The following is a 24,704-nucleotide window of genomic DNA, read 5'->3' as shown; positions in this document are numbered from 1 at the left end:
AGAAATCGGACGTTACAAACTTACTTATGCAAACGTGCAAATAAAAATTAAGAGAGGTTTTCAAAATAATGCACAACAATTTTATAGACTTACATATTTATTAGAGATCTGAACAAAATAAGAAATTAAATTATATGTACAGTCTATGTTAAAAACTAACTAAAATTAACAGTTAAAAAGGTACACACTGCTTTATTACTCAGTGGTAAGAAACTAATATTTCCTCTATGGTAGTTTGAAAGAAAAACAGTCAGCAAAATGTTACCAGCGATTAGCGTAAAAAACAAAAAGAAGGAAAAGGTGTAAATAAAAAAATATAATCTTTTTTTAAATACATTTCGGATTTCGAATATCAGTCAATCCGTTGCTGTGATTGCACATTTTATTATTAATACATAATAAAAAAATAAATAAACAGGCGTTATTAAGAGCCCGAAATAAATATTGCTCCCTCTAAGCCTTTTTTAATTTAAAAAACCTTTTTTCAAACTACATGTTACAAGTAACATTAAATATATAAAAAACTGTATAATGCAAAAAACAACATACAGTCACTTAACTGTTTACACCAAAAAATATTATGACATACAAATATCTTATGACAAATGAGTTGCTAAGGCACTCAACTACATTATTATTTATATCTATATATAAATATTAAAAAACGCGAAAAGCCAAGGGATCAGTGTGAAAATTACGATTTAGTGGGTTTTTTTTTTTCATTAATCTCGTATAGACGACATGCATTATAAAAATGTTTCAATTCCAAAAAATGATACTTATGCTAAAATAACATACTGTTTATTATGCGAAAACGTTTTTAATTTGAGTCTTCGTACGCGCATGTTGCGATGAATCAAACGTTAGTTGGCCGCGATCGGCTCTTGTACTTTTAAACTGTTATCTCCCGCCGCTATATCTGAAAACAATAATATAACATTACTAGCTGACCTGGCAAACGTTGTTTTGCCATATATGTATAAGATTTCTAGAGTACTTCTAGTGTAGAAAAAAAAACTAACTTATTGTAAGTGTGTAAGGATGTGGTAAATGAGTGTAAAGGCATGTAGCGCTGTGAACGATGAGGGAATATAAAAATAATAAAACCTTATTAACCACATAATGCCTCATTATAACAAAAAAAAAATTGTCCAAAAAACAAAAAAAAATGTTAGAGGAGGACAACCCTTAACACTTAGGGGTATGAAAAATAGATAGTAGCCGATTTTCAGACCTACTGAACATGCATATAAAACTTCGTAAAAATCGGTCAAACCGTTTCAGAGGAGTATGGTAACTAACATAGTGATACGAGAATTTTATATATAAGATTAAAAGTCATATAAAATTAAAATAATTACATAATTAACATTGTTTTTGACAACTACCGGATGTAAAGGACATGGAGGAGAATAGCCTCATCCAGAAGTATGCCAAAGACCGGCCTAAGTGGAGGAGTTAAGTCTTTTTTTTTTTTTGTCCTTGTAGGCAGTCGAGCATACGACCCACTTGATGGTGAGTGGTTACCGTCGCCCATAGACTTCAGCAATGCCAGGGGCAGAGCCAAGCCACAGCCTACCGTAAAAGCAGACCCTGGCACTAGACGGGAAAAATGTTAGGAAGAAGAATAAGTACTGATTCCCAAATCCCAAAAAGTCTGATTTTAACAAGGTTTCAAATAAGATAGACGTTGTTGGTGTGATGAAGCCATTTTACATTAATTTATGAAAGTTTCGACATAGTATTACTGGTGGTAGGACCTCTTGTGTGTCCGCACGGGTAGGTACCACCACAGCCTATGTCTGCCGTGAGGCAGTAATGCGTTTCGGTTTGAAGAGTGGGGCAGCCGTTGTAACTATACTGAGACCTTAGAACTTATATCTCAAGGTGGGTGGCGCATTTACGCTGTAGATATCTATGGGCTGCACTAACCACTTAACAACCAGGTGGGCCGTGAGCTCATCCACTCATTTAATGAAAATAAAGATATTTTTTCAAATGATTCAAATGATTACTACATACCATTAGTTTTGTTGGGCGAGTTTTGCGATGAACTATTCTGCGAATCACTGGTGCTCCCTTCAGCGTCTCCACTTGTATTGTTAGTATTGGCGGTCGATCGAGGCTGCGGAAAAAGTTGCACTATAAAATATTTTCAGGCAAAGCTTGATATACCTTACTTAAAGTTTAGTTATAAAATAACTAGCTTTTGCTCGAGCCTTCGTCCGCGTGGAATAGTTCACAAATAATGCTTTATCTTAGAACAAATTTGGTTAGCATAAAAAACGTTACAGTGAGCCAACCTTAACATATAGACATACACTGTCGCGGACTTTTTTTAGATCTTTTAAAGGGGGACAATTCTGTCATACACTAATTTAGCGAAACTTTAAACCGTTTCTGCAGCGCACGCAGCGGAAGCTCTCAAAAGGAAAAAAAAACGATTTTGAAACATTATTTATTGGTGCTCCGCTTGTATTGGTCTTAGCGTGATGTTATATAGCCTATAGCCTTCCTCGATAAATGGCCTATCTAACACTGAAATAATTTTTCAAATCGGACCAGTAGTTCCCGAGATTAGCGCGTTCAAACAAACAAACTCTTCAGCTTTAAATATTAGTATAGATATTCAATTATATTAGAATTTTTAGTATAAAAATAAGATAACTGAGCAACACAGCTTCGCCCTTATAGATTCGTAATTTTTACTTTACAAATATCATTATCAAACAAAAATATCTACAAAAAATTATACAAAATAATATTACTATAGTAGGAAGGTAAGGTTTATTTTTTGCTACCTATTGCTAGTTACTTCGAGGGATTATGTTAGCCTCACTGAATGTGAATTATTTTGTTATGCAATCTCGGATAGTGTGTGAAATAAGATCTTCAAATACGACATAGATAGATTTGAAAAAACAACTTGATTTAAATCATATTTGTTTCAGAGGCACAAAATATATCTACTAGACACATATATTAAAAAAAATATTTCGTTTAAAGATACAAAAAATATAGACAGATTTTAGTGTTATTTTACTGCCCATTACATGTTCCAAAATTACAGACTGTAATTATGTTTCGGTGCAAAACCTATCCAACATCAATTTCAATTTTTTTTATTGCGCAAATGGGATGACGAACTCACGGCCCAGTTCGAGACATGAATTCCGAGTTTCAGATTTACAGTGCGACAGTTGCCTCACTCTTTGAACAGAAACGCAGTATTTCTTTTGGGCAGAAATAGGCAGGGTGGTGGTGAAGTCGTCGTGGCCTAAGCGATAAGACGTCCGGTGCATTCGTGTTGAGCGATGCGCCGGTGTTCGAATCACAGGCGGGTACCAATTTTTCTAATGAAATATGTACTCGGCAAATGTTCACGATTGACTTCCACGGTGAAGGAATAACATCGTGTAATAAAATTGAAACCCGCAAAATTATAATTTGCGTAATTACTGGTGGTAGGACCTCTTGTGAGTCCGCACGGGTAGGTACCACCGCCCTGCCTATTTCTGCCGTGAAGCAGTAATGCGTTTCGGTTTGAAGGGTGGGGCAGCCGTTGTAACTATACTGAGACCTTACAACTTATATCTCAAGGTGGGTGGCGCATTTACGTTGTAGATGTCTATGGGCTCCAGTAACCACTTAACAACAGGTGGGCTGTGAGCTCGTCCACACACCTAAGCTATAAAAAAAAAAAAAAAAAAACCCGCGGGGGCTCACGATACGCCCTCCCTATCCACAAGTAATTACACAAATTACAGTTCAATCAAAATAAATGTTCTCTCAACACCATTGATATTAAACCCATATCCACATTATACACAATGCTCTCATACAAATGTGAGAAGTCAATTAAATCCCTATATTCTCCTATGTGTTTTGTTAATAAAAAAACTCACTCTTACGGTAGGCTGTCTTGGTTTAGGTCCTTTCGGTTCTTTGGCAGGATCGAAATGACTGTCCAGTATTTCAATCAACTCTTTGATGTCTTCCTCTTTAGCAGATACTGACAAAGCTGATAATTGTTTCTCTAAACCTAAAGTAAACAGAAACAAAATTAATTTACTATTGTATTTATTGTTAATTGAGTTATACAACATTGAATAAGTACTGAACTTCTGAATTTCCTAGAAGAATATGAATTAAATGAAGTATAATGATTTTAAATATTCATATAATTGGTTTTGAATTTTTTTAGTTTGTGTTAAGGTAAAATATCTTGCTGTGATTTATCTAAAATGTGATATTTGAGTCGACTATTATCAAAGCCGGCAATGTGACTTTTGGACAATTATTGGTAAATCAGAAAAACGAATTATTGACTTTGTATTCCATTGGCAGTCACAAAACTCTTCTGAACGACATCTTAGATAAATAACAGGTTAAGTATTAACCTTTATTTAATGCAGGTTTTGAACCGTATTCTTTGAAGGAGACGATTATATTCAAATCAATCTGTATTGACATATCAATTTTTTTTTTTTGTCCAAATGCACAGATTCTCACCCTTGATAATAGACGACTCATTTATGTATAAATTGACTTCGTATATTGTGTGAAATAGTAATTTTATCATTATAGTATCGGTATAATTGATATTATTATAACTATTGTACATCTTTTTTCTAATCGATAAATACAGCACTGTTAATTTATTTCTTTACATGGTTTTTGTCCATCTGATGGTTGTTTGAAAGAGACCACTCTTAATAATAAGACAGCCCCTTGTACCTTTGTATTTAATGTTTTGTCATTGTGTTTATTTTATATCGGTGTATAATAAAGCATAGTTTACTCTACTCTGTGATTAGCTTTTTTTTATTGCTGAGATGGGTGGACTAGCTCACAGCCCACCTGGTGTTAAGTGGTTACTGGAGCCCATAGACATCTACAACGTAAATGCGCCACCCACCTTGAGATATAAGTTCTAAGGTCTCAGTATAGTTACCACGGCTACCCCACCCTTCAAACCGAAACGCATTACGGCTTCACGGCACAAACAATGACGTTTGTCGGTATATATCGACGCTTGGAAGGCAAACATGACTAAGCGACAATGCGTGAACTTTACAGTAGACTAATTTAAAGTTGAAATACCTGAATTTTTTTTTATTTTAACGAATCTAGCTGTAGGATTGAAATTATTTTAATAGAAATAGAAATATATTTTTTTTTGCGCATCGAATACAAAGCAGTTATTGTCGCTTAGTCACGGTTGCCTTTCAAGCGTCGATATCAAATCAGGAAGGTACCTGCGAGTTGTTGTTTCTCCCAGGCGTCGTGTAGCTGCTGATAGAGCAGGCCGTGGTCGGCGAGCAGGCGCCGCAGCTGCGTCACGCGCCGCCGCTCGCCGCGAGCGCCGCGCAGTAGGGGCGCGAACACTGGACGGAACGTGTTCTGTCTGCGCACACAACAGTAAATCGTTAGATCCACCAGACCATAAGTAATGCGTTGATAGTGCACTGCATGTAGAACTATCTTGTAGAAGAATACCAAATTGTCAATGTAACAAGCTCCATACTTTGCTATATTCTTTTTTTCTCCACCTTATCCCACTAGGTAGGGTCGGCACAGCAATTTTTCTCTTTCTTTTCTATCAGCCGTCATCTCAACACTCACTCCTCTCTCTCTCTCTCTCATATCATCATTCACACACTCCATCCATGTCTTCTTCGATCGACCTCTTCCCCCTCTACCTTGCACTACCATTTTCATACATCTCCTAGTCACATGCATCTTCTCATCACATGTCCATACCATGCTAACCGTCCACTCTTTAATTTGTTAATTATTGGGGCTACTTTCGCACTTCTTCTCAGTTGTTATAACTGTTGCAAAGAATAGTAGTAAGAATAGTTTTTCGTTCAGTCTATATCAGTCCTGCATGTCGTTCGACAGTTTTAACATTCTGACTTCACTGATTTAAATATTCTTTATCCATTTCTTTCTCAATGTTCCTATTTATATGAAATGAAATCCAATATAATAAGTATTTGTAGTTTTTCTTCTTTTTTTCCCTACCGATTTGCTGGTGACCTCAGGAGATATTTCAGATTGTCGCAAACAGGATAATATTACAGCAATACATACAGTGTAACTGAAGTGTAAGTGTACCCCATAGACATAGCGAGGTGAATGACACCACATACATTGAGATATGTGGTTTAAGTATCAGATGTATGGTATAACAGCAGACTAATTTTTCAAGCAGGATTCGATAAGTTACTTACGTCACGAATTTATGTTGGGGATTTCTATGGGCTCCACTAACAACTAAACACCAGATGAGACATGAGCTCTTCCACCCATCTAAGCAATAAAAAATCTATATCTAATCGCATAGGCTTACAAAACACCCCACTATTATAAATTACTCGAACTATGATTTCTGCAGGTACGTTTTTATATGATCCTATTTTTTCATAAATCTTTTTTATTTATTTTTTATTGCCTAGATGTGTGGACGAGCTCACAGCCTACCTGGTGTTAAGTGGTTACTGGAGCCCATAGACATCTACAATGTAAATGCGCCACGCACCTTGAGATATAAGTTCTAAGATCTTAGTATAGTTACAATGGCTGCTCCACCCTTCAAACCGAAACGCATTACTGCTTCACGGCAGAAATAGGTAAGGCGGCGGTACCTACCCGTGCGGACTCACAAGAGGTCCTACCACCAGTAACCTAGCCTCTCAAGACTATCAGCTTAGGTAGAAAAAAAAAACATGGCTCAATTATTAATCAAGTACAAGGGTACCTTTCAAGGATCTTCTTAAGATTGGCGAGCGCTTCTAGTTCTGTGTGTACAGGCCTTGCCCACACCCTTGCCGTCTCTACCATGTCTTTACTGGCTGAGAGACTCTCACCTGAGGCACTTACTTCTTGCTGTTCACCTGAAATATAGTATTTGGTTGATGTTGTATATATTTAAATGTATAATACATAGAACTGTACAGTATGTAGCAAACTAGCTGTGCTATGGGTGGCTCTACCTTTAAAAGGATCCAGTAAGCACTTACTATCAAGTGGGCACTAACATATTTGCTTTCTAGCAATAAAAAGCTTAATTAATTATTATATAATAAAGTCCATGATATGATGAGCCTTTCAGTTTTTTAAAAGTTCTCTGTGACTATGAAGTGCTTTGCACTAGATTATAATAACATGTAAACTAGCGACCCACCCTCGCTTCGCTTCGGAAACTGAAATTTATTATTGATTTCTCCACTATTTAATGGATGTTATTATACATATAAACCTTCCTCTTCAATCACTCTATCTATTAAAAAAACCGCATCAAAATCCGTTGCGTAGTTTTAAAGATTTAAGCATACATAGGGATATAGGGACAGAGAAAGCGACTTTGTTTTATACTATGTAGCGATATAGAGTACGCACCTTGTGCGAGATGTTCGACAATCTTATAGGCAGCTGTTGCCCGTTCGATGGCGCTGTCCACTGACAGAGAGTCCGCGTCCAGTAGCACACGAGCCAACACTCGCAGCGAGACTGACTTCACTGTTGCCTTGCATTTATCTGCAGCCAGGGCATAGCTGTCAGTGAATCCTGCGACTATTGAATTAAAACGATCCAACAGGTCGTACCTAGAAATGAATAGGAACAATATATATAATTGTTTTCTGACTTTGCTGTTTAGCTCTTAACCATAATATATGTCATCTAAAGTTAATAATTTAAATCAATAATATCCAAGTTTATTTTTGGATAAATTTAATGATCTTTACATGATTTCCGAATGATTGTAAATTTATATTCTACAATTGGAAGTTAATAAGCCACTAGTCTACTTAGTGAGTAATTTATGGACATTTAAGAAACACAGAAATTCCATTTTCTAACTTATTAACTTAAAAATCACAATAAGCAGCCAACCTTGTCAAAGCCTCAAGAAGCATTGTAGGACTGAACCTCCTGGGTTCGTGGTATATAAGAATGACACTACCATCTCCTTTCTCTTTCTCTAACCAATCAAGGAAGTCTGTTAAAGCTGATATCTCTGATTTTGTCTTAAGAATCTGTAACAAATGTGAAAAACAGCCTCTATTAGTGGTATTAAGCCCTAATATAATGTTAGTTATTATATTGAAGAATATTCAGAATGTAACTTTAATTTAGCTTTGTGTGATATGTATATGTTTAGACTTTAGACATCCTAATTGGCTAATTGCGTAAATGTTGAATGCTGTAATGAAAATTCAGTTCTCAGTTCAATAAAGTCCTTATACCGCTTTAGCTTAGAACAAGGGATGTAATTGAAAAATGCATGTAACCATTCTATAACCCACAATATGACAGTCATAACAAGAAAATGCTGTGTGGAATGGTAGGCACAGACTTTCTAAGATCATACACCAACAATGGTAAAAAAGTTACAATTTGAATGTATATTGATGTTTTTTATCAGATTTTTCTTTGTTTTATCACATGACCTGACTTTTGACATGCATTCTGTGTGCATGTCTTAATTATAGTAATTATACATAGATATTCATTAGTGTTGCTTGTTCTACATTTGGCAAAATACATGGCAGAATCTGTGGTCTTCAAGAACCCCTCAACGTCAGCTTAAGTACAGGAGGCAATTTTGATATTGTATAGCCATACACAGTATGAACTCAGAGCCTTGAGATTTTTTTTTCTCCTGCAGGTAGATGAGCGTACGGCCCATCTGATGCTGCGCGGTTATTGCCACTCATGGACATCAGCTATGCCAGAGTCAAAGTCATACTATCTACTACTGAGTAGCATCGAAACGCCTCATTTGAAGAATGGTATGTCAATTATACGCCTTCATAGGGTGCTGGCATTCTTCGGACATATTGCTCGTAAAGAGGGTCACAATCTAGTACAGCTGATGGTGACAGAAAAGGTAGATGGCAAACGAGGATGCAGTCCCACAAGATGGTCGGACCAAACACGATCTTCTCTAAACATCAACTTCCACAATGCCCTTCATGAAGCTAAGGATCGCAGCAGATGGAGGGAAATCGTACGGGAGAAAATGATGCAGCGGGGGAGTCACGACCCTCAATAATGAGGAAAACGACGCGAGGAGGATGTCAATTATACAATTTTAATCATCTTCATCTTATTACCTTATGAGAAACCATATCTTTTAGCATTCTGTAACGTCCAACGGTGACAACCCGTACATTGTGACGACGTCTCGCTCCAGGGTTAAGGTCACCATACGGCATAATATATTGGGAATAAGTCTGTTTCGGAGTATACGCTGCTATTTGGCATATCTGTAACAAGGATAGTATACAATAAAAAATGTTTTTCTAATTTCATGGAGTGCTGTGAATCTTACTTTTTTTTCAATTTCTTGGAAGATGGGTCTCCTATGTCATTTACAAAGCACAGGTCAGCAAAACCACATGCCCCGGGCAGCATGTCTAGAGGATAGTTTCAAAGTGGATGCTAATTAAAATAGCTCTTCCAGTACAGGTATTAAATAGCTCCTAACTTTTCAAATGACAGCAAAGGCAATAGCAAAAAGGGCATCATTAAATTATGCATTAAACAACAAGCATTAGCTGATTACATATTACTTTTTATTTTATTACTTAGACAGGTAAACAAGCTCACTAGAAGTTATGTGCTTAATGTGAGTTTTTTTTTTATATTGCTTTGGATAGGTGGACGAGCTCACAGCCCACCTGATGTTAAGTGGTTACCGGAGCACATAGACATCTACAATGTAAATGCCGCCACCCACCTTGAGACAGAGTTGTAAGGTCTCACTTAACAGTACAACGGCTTCAAACACCGTTCAAACCGAAACGCATTACTGCTTCAAGGCAGAAAATAGGCAGGGTGATGGTACCTACCCGTGCAAACTCACAAGACACCCTGCCACCTGCAATTACGCAAATTATAATTTTGCAGGTTTGATTTTTATTACACGATGTTATTACCTCATCTATTAGTCTCCGTCCTGTTGTATCCATGTCCCAGCCAATAAGAGAGTACTTTCCTGGTGGGAGACCGACTGGCTTCTCAGCCAGTGCGGGAGGCACTTCAGTATTCGCTTCCATTTCGCTTCCATTCACTTTCACTTCAGTCACCATGGCCATTAATGCCTAACTGAAACAACACATTTTTTTCTAACCACGACCGTGAAAACGCAAGTCTACATGATGTTCGAAAATGTAAACTAAACATAACAGTAACACTGGACTTTGAATAAATTCAAGCCTTTTGGGAGTCTCTGAATACGTACTTCCAGGTTTAATTGAAATAAAAAAATATTATTGTAATTTTTCATGAATAAACACAAAGACTAAATTGTATTTTAGGAAACTCTGCTCTTACCATGAAATCAAGGTTCCAAGCCATCGAAAGCTTTAGTTTCATTCAATGTTCTATTGGTGATATTGTAAGCTCCGGCAGGTAGGCAACTTATTACAGTATCCTGCTTATTTCTTACAGTCATTAAGCTTCGACGTTATGTTGCAAGGTTAGTTAGTGGCAACATCTACTTTCTGATGTCTATACGTTTCAATAACTACTTAACATCCTAAAGCTAGATTTTTTATTGTTGAACAAGCTGTTTATCATACTGTAAAATCTACATGATTTAATTAACACAAATTAAATTGTGAAGTAACTAGACAGTTTTCAATGCAATACCCGAAAAAAAAACCAGATTGAGATGTCCAGTTATAGAAAGCAGCTCCTTTATCTAGAATCTAATTAGCACTGTAAAAGTTTCTACCTAGTATGTACATACATTTACTTGTAAAACTTTTACGTACATACTAGTCTCGTTTGTTCTGTCTTGTCAGTATGAGTTCTAACGTTTAAGCTTCAATAGATTTTAGCCCACACATAAGAATAATTGGTGCTCTGTTACTAGTCAACTCAATTCAATATTTTTACAAAATGTTTTAGGACGTCAAATCATAGAAGGTTAACTATGTAATTATATAGATTTTTATAATCCTCTTCACATTAGAGTTCTACGGCATTAAAACATTTCATCAACGTAGAATGTAATTTAAAATAAAATAGACGACAACAGTATTACATCCATACTGAGATTTTATTAGATCTATATTTTCTTTGAATATTAGCAGGAACCATATCCATATTGCCTACATAGAACCGTTATCCTGGAGTAAATTGATTATTTGTTTAAGTTAATTGTTATTTATTTATCCTCTTACCCTAGCGAGTTGATTTCTACAATTTGGTTTCAATGATAATGTATTCTAATCATAAGCATGAACTGAATAAACTTCCAAGATTATCTCCAGATAGACGACCATTCAATGGTTAACAGCGGATACAAATTATTATGTATTTTATTACGACAGCCAGTATAAACATTGTCCTATTTTTTGCTACATTCAGGTTTTTAAAACCTTAGTGGAGCAAAAATGAACCTGATTAAGGAGCTATTCAATAATTAGCAGCGTAATATTTGTATTTTACTATGATAGTACTACTAAGTATTCTAAAATTTGCTTTTATTAGGAATTTATTTAAGAATTTGGTTTTCATTTATTACTTTTAAGTTGCAGTTAATTAAGTAGGTAGGTGGGTAGGTTAGTAGTAGTAATTTTGTAATTTTACCTATTCTTTTATTCACCTATTATTCACCTATTCTCAATTTTTCTTATATTCGTTACGTTTTATTTACTGTTAATCCGGAATTACTCGAATTTTTCGAAGTTCTCTCAATAATTCATAACTACCCTCCAAATTTACGATAAGGTTCGCTAATTTTTAAAATACCGGTTCGTGATATTAAAAAAACCGTCGTTCCCTATCGTATTTGTTGGATTTATATTAACCAATTTATTACAATAGATATTTTAACGCTGCATAATTCTGATTATAACCATGAAACGTTACAGGTACCCGGCGCCTAAAAATAGTCGACCATTTATAAATAAAATATTATTTGAATAAATCAGAGGGACGGAAATTAAAGTATATCCTAAAAGCTTATATAAGCGTAAAACAAACAAAACCATAGAAAACCTATAATTTAGGACACGTGGCGGTCCCTTCTTACAGACATTTTGCCCCACCCCGAGTGTCAAAATAATTTAGAAAACCAACTCACTTTGCAAACTCGTTGATGAACAGATGTTGGTAAACAAAATATGAGCCGCGTAGACCGGTATGATGCACGACGAATGTTTTAAAGTTATTTTATTGTTGTAAAATATCACAATATCTCAGCACGTGTGCGGCTATTGGCAACCGCAATAGTGATTGACTCAATTGTCGAAAAAGTAAAATCGATTCGGTTTTCAACAATCAATTTTTCAAAATTTGAGCGATTTAAATTTATTATTTAATCTAATTTTTCAGGTCCCTGAATCACCGTAAGACAAAATAAGGAGCTCACAGTAAGCAGTTGTCGAAATAACAATTATTTATTTTTATCTCTTTTTATGTTTGTCTATTATTATTAGGGTTTTAGTTGTGTACAACACTAGACAAGGTTTTAAAATCTTGTTTTTATCACTAAAGTATGAAACCTGGTTTTTATCCAAATTTTGTAAATTTTTTGGATTAGATTTTTTATAACATGCAATTGCCATGCAACAACAACGATGATATCCTAAAAGTCATATCTCAAAATATTCGTGCTTCAAACAAGGTTTGATGAAAGGGCTTTGGGTAAACAATGGTTTGGTGATGACTTTTACCATCAGGTATGCTTCTTTGATATTAATTGTAAAGTCGCGAAATAAACGCGCGTAAACTTTTGTAAAGTCACGTAAAAATCCATAAAATGTACCAACATTTAAGACCATCTAACAGGAATATTTGAATTGCTAGTTTTCTCTATATTCAGTTACGGAGCGGAAACCTGGACACAGAAAAAGTTCGACAGAGACTGCATAGACGACTTCGAAATGTGGTGCTGGAGGAGTTTTTTGCAGATTTCATGGACTGGATTTCGCACCAATGTGTCAATACTAAAGGAACTTAATATTAGAAACTAGACTTTCCACAATATGCATTCGTAGAGAATTGAAGTTCTTTGGACGCATTGCTCGAAAGGAGAGTCACAATCTTGAGCAGCTTATGATAACAGGCAATGCTGCCTTTCCAACTATACCAAGACGAGTACACTTACTTACATATTTATTATTATTATTATTATTATTATTTTTTTATTGCTTTGATGGCTGGACGAGCTCACAGCCCACCTGGTGTTAAGTGGTTACTGGAGCCCATAGACATCTACAACATAAATGCGCCATCCACATTGAGATATAAGTTCTAAGGTCTCAGTATAGTTACAACGGCTACCCCACCCTTCAAACCGAAACGCATTACTGCTTCACGGCAGAAATAGGCAGGGCGGTGGTACCTACCCGTGCGGACTCATAATAGGTCCTACCACCAGTGATTACGCAAATTATAATTTTGCGGGTTTGATTTTTATTACACGATGTTATTCCTTCACCGTGGAAGTCAATCGTGAACATTTGTTAAGTACGTATTTCATTCGAAAAATTGGTACCCGCCTGCGGGATTCGAACACCGGTGCATCCCAACAACGAATGCACCGGACGTCTTATCCTGTAGCCACGACGACTTCATATAATATTTATAAAATTTATTATTGAAGTGAAAACTTCTTTAGAATCGTTGTGATTTCAAACCGGATGCAACGGAAAAAACGACAGGTAAGAGACACAAATGAGAGACTACAAAAATGTGTAGGATGAAGCCAGCAAAGAATGAGACAGAAATATACATACTATTTAATACAGCACCATCTGTGAGATTTTTTAATACTAACGTGTGTATGAAAGCTCTTGTAGTGAATTTTAATTTAGGATTATACGTGAAATTAAAATATCAATTCACAGAGGGCGCTACCTTACAATTATTTACTAATGACAAAATTTTACATATACTTAAGACGTTTAGGATAATTGTATTTTAATTTTGGAAGGTTTCACTTCTACCACGTGTGAATTGCACACATTTTGTTTTTTTAGTTAAGATTCTTTTTTTTTCATCTCTAAGCTGATGACCTTGAGAGACTATTTCAGCGTAACCTGAACTCCTGTGAGGTGTCCTCCTAGAGGTAAGCTCACGGGGCTCAAACCTGATTAAGTTGCTAACACCAACCCTAGCAAGAGCAGTGTTTCGCAGAATCTACCACCGGATCGGAAACGCGACCCACTGAGAAGGTCCGGTGAGAAACTCAGTGGACTGTGTCTGTGGGTTAATTTACTCGCCGAGCCCTTCGTCGCAAGCGACGGATTCAACGAGAAAGCATGATTCTTGATGGCCCCAAGACATTTCCATTTTCACCAGGATAGTTGGGCAAGCAAAAGTTCAGTCTAGAGGGTTGGGATTTGATAACAGATACCAGAGTGCCTCCAAAGGTGACCTTACAGCGCAAGGGCTGCTTTGGATCGGAATTGCGACCGGTTGAGAAGATCCGGCGAAGCTCAACGGGCCTATGTATGGGTTAGGTTGCTCTCGGTAAAAAGATCGACGAGTACAGTTACCAGATTCCCTAACCTTGTTCTTGGTGTTAGAGCTGAAGTCGTCTAATGCAAGAGTAATTGCATCTGATTTGTATATCAATGACATGCTGTTTATTGACGGCATGCATTGTTAAGCGGATGACAGCACGAGGGATGCGCGATATATCGGCCATCAGAGTCTCTCTCGGAGCGTGGTGCAAGAGAGACGACCAACACCTGTGTCTGAAGTGGAGAACTCTCTGGGGCGAGTCTCCGAATGGGGTTGAACCAAGTTCAATTCAACCCGTTAAAGACACAAGTTTGCGCGTTCACTGCGAAGAAGGACCCCTTTGTCATGGCACCGCAATTCCAAGGAGTATCCCTGCAACCTTCAGAGAGTATCGGGATACATTGGGTCTACATTTCGAGCGATGTCCAATTTTGAAGTCATTTGGAAGGCAAATCCAAGTTGGCGTCTAAAATGCTGGGAGTCCTCAACAGAGCGAAGCGGTACTTTACGCTTGGACAAAGACTTTTGCTTTATAAATCACAAGTCCGGCCTCGAGGGGGAAAACTGCTCCCATCTCTGGGCCGGGGCTCCCAAATACCAGCTTCTTCCATTTGACTCCATACAGAAGAGGGCCGTTAGGATTTTCGATAATCCTATTCTCACGGATCGTTTGGAACCTCTGGGTCTGCGGAGGGACTTCGGTTCCCTCTGTATTTTGTACCGTATGTTCTATGGGGAGTGCTCTGAGGAATTGTTCGAGATGATACCGGCATCTCGTTTTTACCACCACACCGCCCGCAACCGGAGTAGAGTTTATCCATAATACCTGGAGCCACTGCGGTCATCCACAGTGCTTTTCCAGAGGTCTTTTTTGCCACGAACCATCCGGCTATGGAATGAGCTCCCTTCCACGGTGTTTCCCGAGCGCTATGACATGTCCTTCTTCAAACAAGGCTTGTGGAGATTATTAAGCGATAGGCAGCGGCTTGGCTCTGCCCCTGGAATTGCTGAAGTCCATGGGCGACGGTAACCACTCACCATCAGGTGGGCCGTATGCTCGTCTGCCTACAAGGGCAATAAAAAAAAACCCGATGGATTCGTAAGGACGTGTTTGAGGAATTATTCAACTTCATTATTTTGGACGGTATGAGTTATGTTCCTTTTGCCTAATCAAATAGATAAATCTATTTATAAGTTTACAAAAAATAGTAAATTTATAAATAGCTAACCAAAAATTTTTATGCTTGGTTTTAATACATTTCGTATACGGTAACTTAAATATCGGTCATACCCAAGAACAATATTCTAAAAGCTTAGATTAAACACGAAATGGCCGATCATTCTGAATATTATAAGAATCAAATAGCTTTAGCTCGTACAGAAATAAAAAATCTCAGGTGATATCAATGATAACAGTAATTTTTAATAAAATTTGATTTTACATTTAACATAACGTAACCAATGTACTTGTAAAGTATTACGAGTTAAATAATTATTATTCTCAGGCAACAATTGACGTCTCTGAAGCACGAACACCAGAAGGAGATAAAACTAATTAAAGCAGCTCTTAACAGTCTCCGTTGTTCCGACTGTGCTGAAGCCGGTAATAATGTCTCAGCTTTAAAAAAACAACTTTCGACATTAAGGTTATAAGAGTCGAGAGTTGGATACCCATTGTTTATATATAATATCAAAATATTATGTGAAAAGTATACCTTTTCCTATGCATGGCTTTGTTCAAAACTTCACACTATTTAAAATAAGCAGTGATTTTAATATCTTTACAGCCACAACAGCTTTGGTTAATAATGTAGAGGCAGAACGGTCTGATGATGACATACATTATCAGCCTATTGGATCAATAGAAACATCATTTCAAAACAAACGAGGTGTTCCTCGGCAACCTTCTGTTATGAAGAATGCAAGGGGAACTGTGGTAATTGATACTTCAGTATTTAATAACCCTGAGCATGCTTTGAGCGGACTAGAGGAGTTTTCACATATGTGGTTAGTACAATTCTCTAAAAAAATTAAGTACAGTAATCCCCCCTATAGTATGGGACATTTATAATGCACTTTCATATTACGCAACTTCAATCCCCCGTATAACACAGGCATTACCCCAAATAATGCAGGGATTTCTTACATACATATTTCTGTACTGTGAAATTTATAATGATTTGTATAGTTCATAATTAGCTTACATTTGCACGTGTGTCAATTGTGTTCTTACAAAACTAAATTATCTTATTAAATTTGTGTATTAAAAGGTGTAGGTTAAATTTTACTTTAAAATGCATGCTTCTGACAGTGGCCACCAGTGGCAGTATGCTTATCGGCCTACAGTGGCAATAAAAAATAACAAACAACGAGAATGACATGTCAATAAGCCCTTTTAATGTTTCAGGATAATATTCCACTTCCACATGACAGAAAGTACAAATGCACCAGCTAAAGTTGCCCCACCAAGATTGTGTGGAGGAAGGCAAGGTGTATTCTCCACGCGTTCACCCCACAGACCTTGTCCGATTGGGTTGTCACTTGTGAAGATTCATTCTATTGAAGGTATTGTTGTACTGACATAAAGCATGACATCAATGATTTTAAGGATTGGTCAGTAGGAGTAGTAGAGGAGTATTAGAAATAAGTAATTTATTATTCAAAGTTTTATTCATATTCATGATTGTTCAATAGGTAACAAAATACACTTTTTGGGCGTTGACATGGTTAATGGCACACCCGTTCTGGACATAAAACCTTATATTCCACAATACGACTACCCATATGAAGCAACAAGCTCTGTTCGACCACGGACAGAGGGAATAAGCAATGTGGTCGATGACATGGTGAATGTTAATATTGGTGACCATAGGTTAGACATTGGAAGGTATGTTGATGTAATTCAAATATAAATTTAACTTGTTAGTAAACGAATTAAACAGCGATGACAAGACAGAAAATAAAACTCGTTAGGTTTAATTCAAATGTAGGTAGTCTCTTTTTTTTTGTTACATTTCATAATTTCTTTAATTTTAATTTCTTGTCATACGAAATGAGAACTTCAAAAACGATAAAGTGTATGCTGCAATTTTTTATTATGAAATGGCATGAAATAGGACATGAAACTTGAGTATTTATATACCAAGATTTTTTTAAGGTGCTAACAGTTCTGTACGATATTAAGCTTTATTGGAATATTTCTGTATGTTGTAAAGTACTACACTTTTCATACGCTTTACGGCTTAAGTTCCAGAATTGCGACACCAATCGATATCGATTCTCCTTGTAGAAGTCCATTTGAAGATATACCTTCACCAGAGTCAAGACTCAGCAACATGCAAGCCCCACTATCAGAATTTCCGGACTCCCCATCTGGTGTCGACCACGTTGATGGGAATCCAAGGTCGCCTTTACGTAGGCCGGATGCTGAACGCGGAGATCCGGATGGTCAAGAAAGGTTCACTCCACCGCAGTCGGCAAATCAAAGTATAAGGCACGACGGCATAAGAGTGGCCGCGTGGATAAACAACCCTGCTTCACAGAGATACGACGTTAGATTCACTGATGATGCACTGGCCCGTCTTCATGACTTAATTGGGGATAGAGCGGATGCCTTCAAAAGTAACATTGAAAGTCTTTTGTCTGAAGATCCAAGGTCGAATTACGTCAGAGGCAGGTATCCGGATCACGAATACAGTTGTGTGTTAGAAGACCTGTCTATTAGCTGCGTTTTCGATAGAAATTCGCATGTTTGTAATATAATCGCTGTGAGAAATGCCGAAGAACTTCAGGAAAATTAAATACCTATATAGTTAAGAATGTAATGAAATAATATATATATTTAATAAATGTTTTTGTTCGTTTACAATGTTCTTTGAATTTCAATTATGGATAGAACCTGATAGATTCGCCCGAACCGAATCCACCTATCGACTTCAAAATGTGTATTTGAATGTATCTAAATTTGTCGCCACTTAGTGCAATAGTCTTGACTTTATTATCTAAATCCCATTTTATAGGATCGGAATCTTTAGTCCAATGTTCCCCATCAATAGAACATTTGTACTGCAATAGCAGTATTGTTCCGTTGCCGGCGTCTTGGCGCGGTGTGTATTCTATTAACTTGATTGGGTAAATATCCCCTAAATCGAAAGTCAGCCTAATGACGCCGCCTGTTTCTCGGTAAGCTTGGTGTTGTTTGGACCAACATGTGTGCCATATGCTCTTTTTACCGTTGGTAAGATTATGTACCTCCTGGCCACCCTCACAGGGTATATTGCATGAAACCTGTACGTCTTTTAGGGCATTTTCATACAAACTTTGGGCTGTTTCGACCGTAATCAAATAACTCCACTTTGATACGCCAACGGGGCTTACAGCTCTAATTCTGAATGAATATGCGCTGTGGCATTTCAGATCGTTGAATGTGAATATATCACCGATTATATAGCTATAAATAAAGCTGTCTTTTTCTATTTCGTAGTAATCTGCGTTTTCTGTTTCATTCCATTTTAAAGTAATACTGTTTCCAGTAATTTTCTTCTCCTCAACGGTAAACGAAGCGGGTGTTTTTATATTTTTGTCAATATTTACAACGTTACCCAATATAGGTGTTTCATTTGCGAATCCGTTCACTTTTATTATTATATCTTCTACTGTAATATCGACCTTTTGTATTTTGATTAATACACATTTTTGCTTAATTGCCTCGCCACCACAATCCGCAAGATACGGGTTCGCGTAAAAATCTTTTTTGTAATAATAAATGTTCTCTTTCTTTTCGAATGATTCATCAGTTTCAACTTTGTTAATTTTAATGGATTCTCCTTTGACCAAAACTTCTACAAGCTCAACGTCTTTAGATACGATGATTTGTAAAATTGTTGATCGATTTACAACCATATTTCTATAGAATCCTTTTGTTTTGTGGATGTGTATGTATAAGTCGCCGCGCTCATTAGAAGGTGGACCTTCTACATTAACACGCGTTGTAGCCGATATTCTATCTAAATAATCAGTAGTTATGCCATCATCTTCGTAAATATCGAAGGTGGTTTCATTGTTCGGATATATTCTAATTATTCTTTTATCCCTTTGTACTTCAGTTACATTATTATTAGGGTTCACGAACGGTATGATTGCACCATCTTTAACAAAAACGGGAATCTTCCACAGCGGGCAGTTAAAGTTGTTGTAGATTTTACCGCCAATATATTTTTCACCCGTAAACAAATCAATCCATATCTGTTTTGGATTTGGAAGATAAATTCCATGTCTAATTGAATCACCATCCGAGGACTTATAGTTACAGTAGATAGGGGCTACTAACAGACTTGGACCCCACATGTATTGGTATTGCGATTCCAACGTGTAGGCAGGTATTTCGTTCGGAAATTCCAAGAACATACCCCTTATCATTGGCAAACCTTTAGTTGATTCGTGACCGATAGTGTAATTATAAGGTAGTAACATAGATTTCAATTTCAAGTAAGCTCTGTTTATGTTCGTTGATTCAACGTCAAAGCTGAACGGGGTTTTCGGTGTATTACCCCAGCCGTCCATATTTAGTTGCAATGGTGTAAAAGTTTTCCACTGATAATCACGAATATTAATTTCTCTATGCCCACCGCCGTAAATTCCGTCCATATCTGAACCAACGACAGGCTGGCCAGATAAACCGGTACCGATGTAAGTGGGGATGTGGAAACGTATGTATTCCCATTCGCCCCCAGATTGATCTCCACTCCAAATGCCTGCGTATCTCTGAGTTCCAGCCCAACCGTCAACCATTATTATCAGGGGCCTAGCCTTGTTTCTAGTGCTAGCAGTAAATTTATTCGTGCTCTTTTCGACTGCGTTCAGCCCGAAAGAGTAGCCGCTGCCTATCCAAGCCACATCACATTTCAAAGCGACGACCCCTGCTACGCTAATTTCCTTGCAAAGATCTCGTTCGCTTTTCTTAGGATTTTTTGGATCCTTGGGTTCGAGGTTAGACTCGGTCCAAAGTGCAACTTGTACCCCTTTATTGTTTGAATATCGCACGAATTCCCTTAAGTTTTCGATATCGCCGTCCAACGTGTCCGTTTGGCCGTAACCCGAGCCATATCCATCGTTTGGTATGAACCAACCTAGTGGCATATCGTGTTTTCGATATCTATCTACCATAGCTCTCGCGGAAAATTGGTAATTATTATTTTCTCCGTTCAATGATTCTAATATACCTTTTTTGTTACCGATCTCGCTGGGCTGAAAACTTTTGTAAAATTCGCCGTCTTCAAACAAGATCGCGCCTTTCGTTTCCGGCGTAACCTTTACCCAGTAATCGCGATTGAAGGTGTTCAAATGGGCTTCATAAAACGCGTATTCTGGCATAAATATAGGGAATCCAGTTAGCTCGAAATAATCGTTTAGAATATCCTTTGGTTTCTTATTTATAAAGTAAAATGCATCGAAATCTTCACCATAATGCATAGTTTCGATTTTGTCTTTGTTTTCCGAACCGAAATCATAATTTCCTGGTTGCCAAGTGTTACGGAGCACGCCGTACCCACGCGTGGACCAAAAGAATGGACAAGGAGAGGCAATACCACCATCATCCCACTCGTTGTTGTTTACAATTTCAATGACCTCATTTTTATGACTGAAGCGACCATTTTGCATGCCCCCTCCGAAGAAATATTCATTGTTGTGTTGTTTCAACTCTTGAACGATGACGCCATAGTCATAGAATATTGGTTGGTATTCTTTGAGAACCACTTCGTCGGTTCTCCGATCGACTATCGACATAACACTATTCGTTTTATCAAACTGTATTCTTATCTCATTAGTATCGACGATGTGAAATTCTTTGTCTTCTTCGAGCAGGGAGAGTTTGAACGGTTCAGTCTCGTATTCACTGACCCTTTTGTGATTTATTCTGGCTTCATCATCGTTGTTGTTAGGCGTAGGGTACTCAGGGAAGTTCCCGGTCGGCGACATGTGATATCTGAATACGTGTCGGTTCAGAATGGTCAATTTCGCCGATTCTCCTGTTTCATATTCTATTAAAAAATCAGTTTTCGTCTTTATAAAGGATTTAATTTTTCCTAACCTGTTTTTCTCGTCTGTTGTCTCCATGTTTACGTTTCAAATGAAAAATATCTGTAACACATAAATTAAATATTAGACGCATGAATTGTTAATAAACTATGTCAAGGCGACCACGATGGTCAAACGAAGGATTGTCTAATTCTTATACTGTATTTAACACCGTCTGGTTGACAATTTGGTTTTAATGAGCGTAAATCAATAATAGAAATAATTTAACTTTGGTTTTGTTTCATTATGTATGAAATACGTACTTGACAAATAAAGTAAAGGTCATTCAAATAAAAAAATATTGAAAATTTATACAAACAGGAAAAAATATGGGAGAAGGCAGAACAGAAGTGAAAAAAATTAGAGGCCATGGAAAAAAAGGAACATGAAAAAGATGACAAAAAGAAACAAACGAAATGGGGCAAGAAAAACCAAAAGAAAGAAGCTAATGTGGATATTGACATAGACCAGGATTCTAATGAATTCTTGAATGTCGATATTCTTGTTGAAAAAATCTACAATAGCTACGGTTTGACTGATTTTAAAACTGTCTTGGAAAAGAAAGTTGCTTTACAAAAATTCCTTGAGGTAGAATTAGGAATTAGTGCAAAAAGTACAACCGAAGAGCGTAATCAAGCCATTTTTGAAGTCGTCGTGGCCTAACGGATAAGACGTCCGGTGCATTCGTGTTGAGCGATGCACCGGTGTTCGAATCTCAGGCGGGTACCAATTTTTCTAATGAAATTCGTACTCAACAATCGTTCACGGTTGACTTCCACGGTGAAGGAATAACATCGTGTAATAAAAATCAAACCCGCAAAATTCTAATTTGCGCGGGTAGGTACCACCACCCTGCCTATTTCTGCCGTGGACCAGTAATGCGTTTCGGTTTGAAGGGTGGGGCAGCCGTTGTAACTATAGGTACTTAAGACTTTAGAACTTATATCTCAGGGTGGGTGGCGCATTTGCGTTGTGGATGTCTATGGGCTCCAGTAACCACTTAACACCAGGTGGGCTGCGAGTTCGTCCACCCATCTAAGCAATAAAAAAAGAAATTTAGATTTTGTACAGATTCAAATTTTGTAACAAAAAATTACAAAAATGTTCACGATTGACTTCCACGGTGAAGGAATAACATCGTGCAATAAAAATCAAACCCGCAAAATTATAATTTGCGTAATTACTGGTGGATTATTTATTGGTGGTAGGACCTCTTGTGAGTCCGCACGGGTAGGTACCATCGCTCTGCCTATTTCTACCGTGAAGCAGTAACGCGTTTCGGGCTGAAGGGTGGGGCAGTGTAACTATACTGAGATCCTAGAACTTATATCTCAATATGGGTGTGTAACTTATATCTCAGTATAAGTTGGATATTTTACTTATTTTAAAACATAAATAAAAACATTTTTAAGTCAAATGTCTAAGTATTAAATTCACGAAGCTTACTTGGACTTACACGACGTAACTCACCAGCTCTATTACTTCTAAACTTCTAAGGTACTGCCGAGTGCGGATATCTCTAGTTTCTAAGCGTGCATTTTGGCGCGCAAACACAGCTGTACTGACGATTTGACGAAAGAATTATTTTAAATTTGTAATACAACGGACGTTGACCTATTTTCGTTGTGTAATTATTGGTTTTATTGAAACAAAGAGTGATAAATGAATTCTAATAAATAATAAATACATAGGTCTTTAATTTAATTCTTATTTTATGTTTTTTATTGCCCTTATAGGCAGACGAGCATACGACCCACCTGATGGTGACTGGTTACCGTCGCCCATGGATTTCAGCAATGCCAGGGGCAGAGCCAAGCCGCTGCCCACCGAAAGCCAAGCCGCTGCCTACCGTTTTTTTTCCTACCTAAGCTGAGAGCCTTGAGAGGCTAAATCAGCGTAGCCTTAACTAGTAGGTGAGCTCACGGGGCTCAAACCTGATGACGTTGCTAACACGAACCCTAGCAAGAGCCGTGCTTCGCAGAATCTACCATCGGATCGGAAACGCGACCCACTGAGAAGATCTGGCGAGAAACTCAGTGGGCTGTGTCTGAGGGTTAATTTACTCGTCGAGTCCTTCGACGCAAGCGACGGGTTCGACGAGGACGATGACCGGTGCTTGAGGTACCTAGAAGCACCGTTAGTGGATCGCGAGGATCCGAAACGACGTGCTTGGGGCGACGTAGACTGCTTTCCGTTCTGTCCGCAGGATCGGAAGAGGCCTACCGTATTATTACGTCTGTATTAACAACATTCTTGAAGCTAAAAATTATTAACGACGCCTTTTTATCCAAAAATGATTTTAAGCCAGCCACAATGATTTGTTTTTAACAAACAGTAACAAAAAAAAGTGTTAATCCTAATTTCTAGATTTACTTCGATCAATAAAATGTGTTTTAAAAATATCTTCATCTAATACGTATTTAATAATAATAATAAATTACTACCTAGTTAAATATTTACGAATTTCTCTTTAATTTAATTACTTCAATAACTAATAACTAATTAATTACCTAGCATAAAATAAATACACAAATGCGCAAGCACTAGTTTCTGGTATTTAACTAATTATATACGTCAAATATAGAGATGTAGACACATAAACATTATAACGTTTTTTAAGCATCACTAGATAATGTATTCATTTTCATCATCAGGGTAATCGAAAAGGTAAGTACCACATACGTATGTGTACATTAATACAATAAGTTAATAATGGATGAATGTCTGTTGTAAATAATGATAGGTACCTATGTACATCGTACACTGACCTGATAAGAACCTTTGCTGATTGCTTTGTTAAAGTTGTGATAACATAGGGCTAGTTGATACTGTTATGGGCTAGCTTGCGACTTGCAAATAGTAACCACGGAATAAGCTGTTAAGCAATGCTACTGTAGTAGTAACAAGGTACTGTATAGAAACGATCATCTATAAACTGATCGACCAGTAACGTGTTGGTATGGCAAGCAGTGTAAATCGATCTCTGAAACTATCCCCTTTACCTTACTATTGAACTTAAACCTGAGTCTAAGTAAAAGTTCCTTGCTAATTGACCAATAGAGTTACTTTGTCACCACCTACTACGAGACCCATAGATAATATAGGTACTTACCAGATATTTTTGTTTGGTTCCTTCA

At 37.2% G+C, this 24,704-nt stretch overlaps 3 protein-coding genes across 15 annotated transcripts; 1 reads left to right on the top strand and 2 right to left on the bottom strand.

Moving 5' to 3' along the window:
- Positions 1 to 79: 79 nt before the first annotated feature.
- Positions 80 to 12,240, bottom strand: LOC692812 (exuperantia; the record flags this gene model as incomplete). The annotated part of the gene is given in 10 exon segments (NM_001046659.1): positions 80 to 919; positions 2,023 to 2,125; positions 3,906 to 4,042; positions 5,259 to 5,407; positions 6,764 to 6,899; positions 7,405 to 7,610; positions 7,900 to 8,042; positions 9,123 to 9,275; positions 9,948 to 10,116; positions 12,104 to 12,240. Coding segments are annotated over 9 exon segments (1,242 nt in total). The 5' UTR covers positions 10,107 to 10,116; positions 12,104 to 12,240.
- A 262-nt stretch (positions 12,241 to 12,502) lies between these two features.
- LOC101736738 (tRNA (adenine(37)-N6)-methyltransferase) lies at positions 12,503 to 18,358 on the top strand. 2 transcript variants are annotated; one of them, XM_062676766.1, is made up of 7 exons: positions 12,503 to 12,701; positions 12,845 to 13,119; positions 15,996 to 16,093; positions 16,278 to 16,497; positions 16,898 to 17,055; positions 17,185 to 17,377; positions 17,738 to 18,358. In XM_062676766.1, exons 2-7 carry the CDS (start codon positions 13,091 to 13,093, stop codon positions 18,288 to 18,290), a joined length of 1,251 nt encoding a protein of 416 aa, XP_062532750.1. In that variant the 5' UTR covers positions 12,503 to 12,701; positions 12,845 to 13,090; the 3' UTR covers positions 18,291 to 18,358. The 2 variants fall into 2 exon arrangements, with proteins under 2 accessions (XP_062532750.1, XP_004933566.1); XM_004933509.4 differs by lacking the exons at positions 12,503 to 12,701; positions 12,845 to 13,119 and adding an exon at positions 15,664 to 15,887.
- Positions 17,142 to 24,676, bottom strand: LOC101736596 (uncharacterized). 12 transcript variants are annotated; one of them, XM_038021104.2, is made up of 3 exons: positions 24,336 to 24,655; positions 23,014 to 23,128; positions 17,142 to 21,630 (listed from the first exon to the last, which is right to left on the bottom strand). In XM_038021104.2, the coding sequence occupies exon 3, from the start codon at positions 21,604 to 21,606 to the stop codon at positions 18,376 to 18,378; it is 3,231 nt and encodes a 1,076-aa protein (XP_037877032.1). In that variant the 5' UTR covers positions 21,607 to 21,630; positions 23,014 to 23,128; positions 24,336 to 24,655; the 3' UTR covers positions 17,142 to 18,375. The 12 variants fall into 12 exon arrangements, with proteins under 12 accessions (XP_037877032.1, XP_062532711.1, XP_021208558.1 ...); XM_062676727.1 differs by having other exon boundaries at positions 23,024 to 23,128; XM_021352883.3 differs by having other exon boundaries at positions 23,038 to 23,128.
- Positions 24,677 to 24,704: the final 28 nt, after the last annotated feature.

Source organism: Bombyx mori, chromosome 28, assembly GCF_030269925.1.
Source record: "Bombyx mori chromosome 28, ASM3026992v2".
NCBI classification, from domain to species: domain Eukaryota; kingdom Metazoa; phylum Arthropoda; class Insecta; order Lepidoptera; family Bombycidae; genus Bombyx; species Bombyx mori.
The sequence above is the reverse complement of the archived record's forward strand: the minus strand, read 5'-3'. Positions and strand labels throughout refer to the sequence as shown.

Excerpts from the sequence above, each read along its gene's own strand:
- LOC101736738 (XM_004933509.4), top strand. The coding sequence starts at position 15,820 with ATGGCCGATCATTCTGAATATTATAAGAATCAAATAGCTTTAGCTCGT. Across the intron at positions 16,498-16,897 it reads GAGGAGTTTTCACATATGTG|GATAATATTCCACTTCCACA; the intron begins GTTAGTACAATT and ends TTAATGTTTCAG. Across the intron at positions 17,378-17,737 it reads CATAGGTTAGACATTGGAAG|TTCCAGAATTGCGACACCAA; the intron begins GTATGTTGATGT and ends TTACGGCTTAAG.
- LOC101736596 (XM_012696667.4), bottom strand. The coding sequence starts at position 21,606 with ATGGAGACAACAGACGAGAAAAACAGGTTAGGAAAAATTAAATCCTTT.